General features: G+C 43.5%; 1 protein-coding gene across 2 annotated transcripts in view; it reads left to right on the forward strand.

Moving 5' to 3' along the window:
* The window catches only part of znrf3 (zinc and ring finger 3), a 67,151-nt gene extending 57,398 nt beyond the window's left edge, over positions 1-9,753 (forward strand). Inside the window, exons 4-8 of one of the 2 annotated variants that reach the window (XM_085367497.1) lie at positions 2,719-2,850; positions 3,678-3,788; positions 4,743-4,910; positions 7,689-7,791; positions 7,873-9,753. In XM_085367497.1, the coding sequence (XP_085223623.1) occupies positions 2,719-2,850; positions 3,678-3,788; positions 4,743-4,910; positions 7,689-7,791; positions 7,873-9,617 (2,259 nt within the window). In that variant the 3' untranslated portion in view covers positions 9,618-9,753. The remainder of the gene's footprint in view (positions 1-2,718; positions 2,851-3,677; positions 3,789-4,742; positions 4,911-7,688; positions 7,792-7,872) is intronic. The other variant, XM_085367498.1, reaches the window with a different exon arrangement.
* The last annotated feature ends 640 nt before the right edge of the window (positions 9,754-10,393 follow it).

A 10,393-nucleotide genomic window follows, 5' to 3' on the forward strand; every position in this document is an offset into this window, starting at 1 on the left:
ACACTCTGTGAGGACTGAAAATTGATATCCAGGTTCAGCTTTCACTAGACCATGACCAAACTCTGTTGAGCTCACAATTGCACAGGTAGCATACTTTACCTCACCTCCTGAGAGCGTTCTTTGAGTGCAAGTTTAGGGGAGCACAGGCTAAAGTAAGAAAGCATATCTCTTGTCACACAAATCGAGACAGTATTCCTGACTCCCGTGTCTCTGCCGTTAAGAGGTATAATACTCGAGTTGCTCCTCTTGAACGCCTTTGTCGCAAGAATTCTCCTGTGGTATTCATCCCTGCCACACCAGGCCTGGACTTGCAGGGTTTTTTTTTCCCCTCTCTCCTCGCCTCTTCTTCTCTGCTGCCGGATCATAAAGCGCGTAGCTGAGAGATAAAAGGGATTGCGCGCAGACCACATGAAAGGCAGCGCTAGGCGGCTGTGTTAAATTCCCCCGAGAGGCTTTTCCAGTCAGAGCAGCCCGATCAGCAGAGACAGGAGTCACAAGGCCGAGGGGCAGGGAGGAGGAGCTTAAAGAGAATTAAGGTCCTGGGGCCAAAATTAGGAGAAGCTTTATAAACTTAATGTACTTGACCTCCTTTTTCCTCTGTTTATACTGTAATGTGGGGCCAAGTGCCACTTGGAGTTTTGTTTTGGGAAAAGTTAAGTTTATGGTTAACTTTGTGCTTGTGTACTGTATTTTTATTTTTAGCTAGTTTTTATTGGGGCATTACTTGTTAAAGGGGAAACTCGAGTTGCAGTGGAATCGTTTCTCAGAGTAAGAGCAGCTCACCAGAATCAAGCGGGAGATCAAAAGTTTCAGCATCTATACTTTTAAACCAGAACATACAGTAATTCACTGGGGAACATGACGACAGCAGAAGAAATAGCAATGTGAATATATCTTCGGTATTTCCCTTGGGCTTTTCAAATTACAGATTCCAACCAGCAGACGAGCGGGAAGAACAGAGAGGGCGAGGAGGAGTAAAGGAGTATGCCAACTGACTCAAAAGCCAGAACATACTATTCACTGACTATTTCCTCCTACTCCCTCTGGCAAACGTGGCCGCAGTTTCCATGTCTCGGGCCTATAGGTCATTTTTCCCAGCTGGGAAAAGTTTAAAACTTTTTACATTCACAAAGGTCACCGGTTTCTCTTTGCCTCATATCCTCTTTGTCTCACACTACATATGTTAATTGGTCTAGAACAATCCACCAGAGAGTGGTTTAAAATTGTTGGAGTTGAATAAAAAAGAACAATCAGTCCTGGGCATAATTAAAAAGGCCTCATTTTGCATATTTGACACTTGTATTTTTATTTTTTATTTTTTATTCCTATTTATTCTATTTATCCCCTTTGTATATTTTATTTATATTTGTCTCTGTATTTATATATGTGTGTGTGTGTGTGTGTGTGTGTGTGTGTGTGTGTGTGTGTGTATATATGTATGTGTATATGTATGTATGTATGTATGTATGTATGTGTGTATATATATATATATATATATATATATATATATATATATATATATATATATAAAACAGTTCTGTAACTGTAACTTCGGTCGTTGCTGTGCTTTTTTTGGAAGTCGAATTTCCCAGAGGAACCCACCCGAGGGATTAATAAAGTTCTATCTTATCTTATCTTATCTCAAATGCATTTGAGCTCAAGGTTTAATATCCACAGACCAAACTTCAGCTCAAGCAACCCTTTCCATGAACTGTTTTTACATATATAAAAACAGCTTGAAATTAAAACTATAATGGAGCTAAAAAAAAAACAAAGGTTCAACCTGTCCGTACCTCCATATTGCAGTGGTCTGCTTTGATTCCAGACAGACACACACATCTCCCCTGGGGTTTGCGACAGGAAGGGGATCTGGCTTAAGACTTTGCCTGAATCAAAACATGCGGAGCGACCCACTGTGGCGTCCCCTGGAGACGAGGGATCCGCTATTTCCACTAATTAAGGAGGAAGGGTAGTTCTGACTGTGAAAGCACAAACTTATCGGTTAACTTGCGATTGACTAATACCACAGATAATCCTCCATTATGAAACAGAATAACCGAGATTTACAAAATAGACTGAAAACTAGTGACCGAGTGCATAAGCTCAATAGTAAAGTGTTTACAGGGTCAGTACAGAAAGAGGTTCACCCACACTTCTTTAGGACCAGAGCTCTGATTGGAACCATAGCTGTCGCCACGAACAACACTGGAAAGCTACGTCCATGTTTTATGGGAAAAAAAAAGAAAGATGATTTTTTTTTTTTTTTTTTGATCATCTAAAAATAACCTACATATAAGAAAGCCTTAAACAGTAACGTTCAGCTAATGTGAGTTTCTCTCATTGTCTTCACACGAGGTCGGACATTGAAGTTATCATTGTGTGTGACATAGTGCTTTGGTGCCACCCTCTCAGTAGATATGTTATTGGAAACAAACTATATTAGTTACTTTATCCCTTCCTTTAACCAGCTTTGTTCTGATTGGCTGCACGTTGCAAGAAGAAGGTGGCTGGGGCATCTGTGCTCATACAGGGCCACAAAAAAACCTGTAAATGTGGAGTTCTACATAGACAGACCGCATTATTTAAAACCTTGGCCGTGCATAACAGGTCCCTTTTGAACACGACAGCTTTCATGTCAAAATTACAAAACCGGTCTAATTTAGTTAGAAAACAAGAGGCCTGTGTCTCACGTGTCTTCTTTCTCCGTCTCCTCTTCAGCTCAACCAGGTTGCTGAGGATCCCTTGAAGCGGCCGGTGGTTTACGTGAAGGGCAACGACGCCGTCAAACTGATGAACATCGTCAACAAGCAGAAAGTGGCCCGTGCTCGGATACAACACAGACCACCGAGGGTAAGTGCTTACTCACAAAAAACCCTCAAAATCGCTCAGTGTAGATGGAGTGCATGTGTGTGGGACAAATCTCAGGCGCATGTGAGGAACTTGGGGATGAGGTGAACATGTTTGTGAGGCCCACGCGGCAAAACAGCGCAGAGAAGCTTTGGATGTGAAGACAAACGAAAATTCCAGCTGTGAAATCTGACCCCTTTTCCTTTCTTCTCTGCTCTTTGCTGCCCCGAGGCCAAAGACTTTTTCGCAGCACTTTGAGAGATTAATATCAGCCGTTCAAAGAGCTGTTTGTTTGCTTGGAATATTTGATAAGAGACCTGCACACTTTGAGGTCAAATAACTTGACATAATGAAACCTCAAGAGAAAGGATTGGTGATGAGAGAGACTTTTCAGGGAGCAGTAGTGTAGCAGTGTAGTAAAAAAAAACAAACCGTATTATTATTGCTACTGACTCGTTTAAGCTCTAGTCTGCAGAATGGTCTCAACTGTGTAGTTGTAGCTCGAACCTGTGCAAATTACTGACAGAGTGAGAAGACAGTGATGCACATGGCAAAGTGAACTGGCCAGCATGTATAATCATCCACGTATCTGTTCTTTAACACGCCACTGAATTATGCATGAAGGTCGCATTTTATATTATTTGCATTGAGCGGCGAATGAGTCACAGCTTTGCGTGTTCTGGTCTGCTGAGCAAGTAACAAAAACTATAATCAAATATGTCGAAATGCCAGTAAATGGAATTTTCTTTCTTTTAAATGCAAGTCTTTATACGATGAAATAACCCTTTTAACGAGACGCATGTGTTTCTGTTGCTTTCCTTTTTCCACAGCAGCCCACAGAGTATTTTGACATGGGCATCTTTCTGGCCTTCTTCGTGGTGGTGTCGTTGGTTTGCCTCATTTTGCTCATCAAGATCAAACTGAAGCAGAGAAGAAGCCAGGTTAGTGAGGAGCTCAAATAACTTGAGAAACTGTTTCATAATATGCCAGTCTGTGTGTGTCACAACCAAACGTATGCCCGCGTCGTGCTGAAAACACACCCAGATATACAACGCCGTGCCTTGTTTTTCCAGTCAGCACGACTTTAGTGGGAGTTGGAGGCGTTGCGTCAGGCGACAGTAGCTCTGCCGCTGATTGATTCCCCTTCTGTGCCGACAAAAAGCTCTCGGTGGAGGCTTACGTCGGGTGCATGAATCAGGATTAGCATTCAGTTAATGCTGATGCGAGGCTGGCTGGAGGAGCCAAGCGTACAGAGATGTCATGACGGCGCGTAAAACCTGTCGACGTGGTCGTGACTTCGTTTGGTGGTTAATTAAGTGAACTCGCCTCACACCGAGGGCGGATTTATCACACGTAACAACCATTTCCTTCTCAAAATGTGAAGAATTAATGAACTGCTTGTGGTGTAAATATTGCTTAAACAGTAACTGTAAATCCATTACGTTACTTTTTTGGTTTTAATGAAGGATTCCTCAAGGGATCGTCCTCGCGCGACTCGAGTTAATTAACAGACGGAAAATCCTGAACTTTTAAAGTCCTCGTGTTTTCTGTTTGTTAACCCTGTGATGGGAATTCCTTTCATCCCAAATTCATTGCTCTCTTGCTAATCAGGGTGTGGGTTGTGACCTGGGATAATACCCTGTGGAGACGTGATTTAGTTAAGCCAGAGCATAAATAAACTGTGTCAGAGGGAGAAGTGTTAAATCATGATGTCAGCCCCCCAAAACGCACACTTGCCAACAGTAATGTGTAGACACTTTAATGGAATTTCTTTTGAAATCGCTCATCTCAGCTTTTATGTCAACTTTGCTTCGAAAGGTCGTGCAAAAGTCAGATGTTGGTCTCAAATGTGCTGCTACCCCCTCTGACACTGTGCCACACCCTCCTCTCCACAGAGCTCGATGAACAGAATGGCCATCCAGGCTCTGGAAAAGATGGAGACAAGAAAGTTCAAGGCCAAAGGCAAGGGACAGCGCGAGAGCAGCTGCGGAGCCTCTGATTCGCTGAGCAGCAGCTCCACCTCTGACTGTGCCATTTGTCTGGAGAAGTACATCGATGGTGAGGTAAGAAGAGTTTTTTACCTGGGGTACCCTGAAATCTGGAAGGAATGAAGGAGTTATTTCACTTCTCTGAAGCTTCACATAGGTTGTTTTTTTTTTTTTTTTAGGCCGCCTTCGTGACAGACCATATTATCAATCAATCAAACTTTCTTTGCGTGTAGCACTGTTTAATAATAATAATGGATTGGATTTATATAGCACTTTTCAAGGCACCCAAAGCGCTTTACAATACCACTATTCATTCACTCTCACATTCACACACTGGTGGAGGCAAGTTACGGTTGTAGCCACAGCTGCCCTGGGGCAGACTGACAGAAGCGAGGCTGCCATATTGCGCCATCGGCCCCTCTGGCCCCTCTCAACACCAGTAGGCAGTAGGGTAAAGTGTCTTGCCCAAGGACACAACGACCAGGACAGAGAGCCCGGGGATCGAACCCGGCGACCTTCCGGTTACACATGCGCTTCCCAACCCCCAGTGCCACGGTCGCCCCAATGTCTTTTAAAACTGAGAAATTGATAATAAAACTGAGCAAAATGTTATAAATCTGCACAAATAAAAAGATGACCATGGATGAAAGGGAAGAAAATAAAGCAAAGCTGGATTAGGAAAGACTGTGCTGAATGTTGTCTGCTTGTAACAAAGCAAAGCACTTTTATTTGATAACTGCCGACACGTTTTGTTTCTTTAAATCAGATTTTTTTTAAATGAGAATATTTCAAACTGTTAAAGCAAAATGCATAATAATGCAGTCCAGACTAACAGTTTGAGTGACACTTTGCAAAACACCGAAAAGTTCAACACAAACGCAGGACTAATGTAAAACATCTGCATTGAGATGGATGCTTTTAAACGCTTCAAGGTTCACGCAGGCATAAGTGAACCATATGGGAGTCAGAATGCTTAACTCTGGTCGTGCTAAAGCGGTCATCCACCCGCCTCGTTTGTTTTCTTTTCATTGCATATTCTGTTGACATGAAACATAATGCAGTTTTTATGGACAATGGAATGGAAGTCCCCCTGATGTGCTCGGGGACCGCAGTCCTGCGATCTTTAGTGACACGCTTTCCGCTACCTTTTTAGATGTTTAGCTCAGTCTTTCAGAGCACCTGGAGAGATAAGGGTACCCAGAGTGCACTGGATTGTGATTAGGCTTCCTGTTTTCGCATTGTGGCCTTCTTTAATCCTTCAAGGAGTCATTGTCAAATTATGTATCCTAATCTTTGTAGATTTACAGTAAGAGCATTGCTCATCCTCGTTCAACGATGATGGGGGGGACAAACCCCAGTGCCCAGAAGGGACGTAGTGGTGTGTGTGTGTGTGCGCGAGAGTTTGTGGTTATGTGTGTCTTCGGTAAGGAGGAGAAGAAAACAGAACAAAGCATGGCGCCAGGATTGCACAGAGGAAGTGGCGATATAAAAGACTGAATGGCATCAAAGCTGTTTTTGAGCAGTGAACCAAGCAACAAAAGAGCCTAAAGATGAGTCATATTAAGCCACACAGTAAAGTATTTGTGGCAGTGAAAGAGTTGTCGCTGGAAAACCAGTGCTCCTAGTTTAATACTTTGGAATTCTTCAAATGGAAAATTATCATATTTAATGGTGTATGAGTAAAAGCCTGCTTTGTTTGAAAACGTGGCTTCATTGAGCATTAAAGTTGCATTTTACTGTGGTGTGAGTATTGTGTTTGTCCCATGATGTCAAGTTAGTTTTAAAAAGTCAATTAGACTCACGATCAACCGATAACAGTTCAGTGTAGCTTTGCTGCCACCTTCTGGACACCAGGCTTCTCTTAAGTTCACATTAATTCACACTTTCTTAAACTTTTCTGCATATATAATACAACTGCAACTATGAAATAATACATATAAAATGTGTTTTTAAAGGAGACCTGTTGGATACATGGGAAGTTTCAAATAATGTTATCAGAGTATGTGCAAGTTGTCTCTAGGCTTTGTATGATGTCAGAGAGGATGGGTTTATCGCTAATATGGTCATCTTAGGGACAGAGCTATAAATACAACGCCCCCACCCACCTGCCGTTCAAATCTTTTGTTTGCAAGCAGCAGCCAATTAGATGATAGCTGTATTAAAGGAATCAGGGGAACGCTGGCTTAAAGGGTGGGTAAATGGAAATAAATGGCTTGTTTCCTGCATCACAGCCGAGTATAAGATAAAATGAGGAAATCTTTTTATACTGCAGTCACTCTTTTAGTAACCAAGGATGGACATATGGAGCTTGAAACCCCTGAAAGCTGATTCTGCTCATCAGGATGTTTTCTGTCGGAGAAACGTTTCGTCACTGTTCCATGTGACTTTCTTTCTTTGTGGAGACCAAAAACATTTCTCCGTTGGAAAGTACGAACATGAGCATGCATCAAGATATTAGGACTCCTTTAATGCAATATACATATGAATGACTTATTGGTAAGAAATTAATTGGCTTGAAAATGTTGAAAATGTCTTAACTGGGTTTAAGAAAAACCCCCAAAAACTAAATGACTTGTTTGGGTGTTTGATTTTTTAAATTTTATTTATTTATTTTTTACATTAATCATTTGATTTTTTTTTAACCACTGACATAAACCAGATATATTGAATGTTTTTTAAAATATTTCTAGAATGAATTATTTATCGGACAGTATTATGAGATTTAAAAAGATTATATCAGCGTAATTAAAAATAAGAGCATGCGTTTGATATATTTCATTGCTGTATTTGCTGCTGTTTGTGCTTTGACAGTGCATGAAGATTAACTGCTGAATTTTTTATTTTCTCCTGCAGGAGCTGCGGGTTATCCCTTGTGCCCACAGATTTCATAAGAAATGTGTCGACCCCTGGCTGCTCCAACATCACACCTGTCCCCACTGCAGACACAACATCATTGGTGAGTTGATGTTCAACCTCTGGTTATGCTGAGGGTCCCTTTTAGAAATGTTTCTTAATGTTGTTTTATTTGTCATCACAGAGCAAAAGAAGGGAAATCCAGGACCAGCATGCATGGACCCCGGCAATCCAGTCCATGGCAGGCAACGAGTGGTCCTGCCAGTTCATTACCCGGGAAGGGTGCACCGTGCTGGTCAGGTGACAGCTTACCCAACTAGAACCAGCATGGACCCGCATGGCAACCCAATCACGGTGCTCACTGTGGACCAGCACCCAGATCCCCAAGGTCTGTACCCACCCCAATCGACGTCGGCCTTTCTCCGGAGCTACCACCCCACTCTCCTGGAGCATTCAATCAACCCTCACCACTGTGGATTAGAGCACCGTGGACCCCCTGCTTACCCTTCACAGCCTCATCATGTTACGTTTAAAAGACCCAAAATCCATAATCGCAACTTCTCCCGGGCAGCCTGTTTTTCGCAGTATGAAACCATGTACCAGCACTACTACTTTCAGGGGCTGACTTTCCCTCAACCTCCTGATGGTGGCCAAGGATCTGCTGTGCCAGGGCAGCTTGGTGGAGGAGGGGTCCACAAGAGCCACCACAGCAGGGCTTTTCAGCAAGGGCTGTTGTACCCCACGGTGGTACACATGGCACCTGCGTCTTCTTCAAGGATAGCTGATAATGGCAGCACTTCTGGCCTTAGCTGCTATCACGGGCACCGCTCAGTGTGCAGCGGCTACCTCGCTGACTGTCCTGGCAGTGATAGCAGCAGCAGCAGCTCTGGCCAGTGCCATTGTTCCTCCAGTGACTCCATGTTGGACTGTACTGAAGTCAGCAACCAGGGGGTCTACGGTAGCTGCTCTACTTTCCGCAGCTCACTGAGCAGCGACTACGATCCTTACGTTTACCGGAGCAAGAGTCCGTGTCGGGGCTCCGGGGGGGAAGCGGGAGCTACGGCTTGCAACACAGTTTCAGCTGAGGACTCATCTTCCCCTGCACCCTTGGGACATGACTGCCTCCAGCTCCCAGCTGGAGCTTCAGGATATAACACGGGGGACCATCTCTCCAACTGCAGTTTGGAGCCCAACTATAGCAGTCGCTCATCACTGGAACCCAGGGAGAACAGCAAAAATAGTACTACCTCAGCCGGGGCTTCAGAGGCTGCCGGAGGTGACAGGGGACAGGGGGCACAAGAGGAGTCGGGGGAGCTCGGGGCCGCAGCCTGTAGCTGCTGTTTTGAGGTGCTTCCGCCCAATGTTGAGTGCAAAGGGCAGGACTTGGACCAAGCAGGGCGTCTTGCCTCCGAACGCTGTCACAGGGAAATGGACTTCCAGGGGTCAACCTCCAAGAACTACTTTGCCTCTGAGCAATTGTGCCCTTCCTCTGAGCAGGTGAGCTATGAAGGGCTGCCTTGCTGCTTCTACAAAGAGATGAAGGTCCACAGGGCCACAGCAGGGCGTTATACTGAGGACTACGCTGTTAATGTGCAGTATGCACACGCAGACTCAGAGGCCTGCTCAGGACAGGGCTGCTGCGAACTCAACCAGAGAATACCCATTATTCCTGAGGACACAGATTGTGAATCGGGTACAGGGGCAGAGACCCAGAGCAGTTTATTACCAGTCAGTGTCACAGTGGAGACGGAGTTGCGGACAGGGGAGCAGCGTGAGCCCACGGACAGGTACTTCACCTCAGGACAGTTTAGAGGTCACCCATACCTTCAAGAGGAGGAGACCAGGGCTTTGTTTCACCCTCAGCTCTCTGCAAGCCCCACTGTACTGGGAAGCAGTACTTCAACATATGAGGGAGGTTTGGGCATATGAACCTAAGTCCTGAAAGAATGGAACAATGTATGTGGTACCGTGTCAGTCAATCATTGAAACCCTCAGTTGCCTTGTTCTAGCCTTGCTCTCTGAGCACTGAATGTTATCATCTTAGATTGTGTGGATTTCTACTGAAATGGCCTGTCATTCATATATATATATATATATATATATATATATATATATATATATATATATATATATATATATATATATATATATAGTATTAAGTTCATTCCTGTGGCCACAAATGATACTACACACATGGATGGAGGTTGTTAACTGAAAATTCAATTGGGTTGGTATTGGCATCTATTTGAAGACTTCCTGCTGCCATGAAGGGTTTGCAATCTGGGCCCAGTTTTTAATAAAATCTCAACTCAGTTTTGTTTTTATGTGCCAGCTCTAGAAATCTGATTTTTTTTTTTTTTTTTTTTACACATAAGTACACTATCCGCATCTACATATACATTTTGCATATTTGTGCACATGACCACTGCCTTTAAAGCTTCATCCACCAAGTCAAGTAGATTTTATGGACTTAGCTACCAATACCAAAACAGAAAGACATGATTGTTTTATTTTAAACTGTTTTCAAGCAGGGAAATGGGTCTTTCTAGGTATTTGTGACCCACTCATTTCTCCATGGAGAAAAAAAAAAAAAGCTATGTATAACTACAGAAAATTGCATAGAAATGTGAATGCAAGGCTGACACTGGTCAATACACAGAATTTGTTTTATGCATTGCATTTCTGTCCAGTTGTGGCCTACCTGT

The sequence above is a fragment of the Diplotaxodon limnothrissa genome, linkage group LG12 (assembly GCF_057381915.1).
Source record: "Diplotaxodon limnothrissa isolate DT_005_m linkage group LG12, D_limnothrissa_male_GT1.1, whole genome shotgun sequence".
NCBI classification, from domain to species: domain Eukaryota; kingdom Metazoa; phylum Chordata; class Actinopteri; order Cichliformes; family Cichlidae; genus Diplotaxodon; species Diplotaxodon limnothrissa.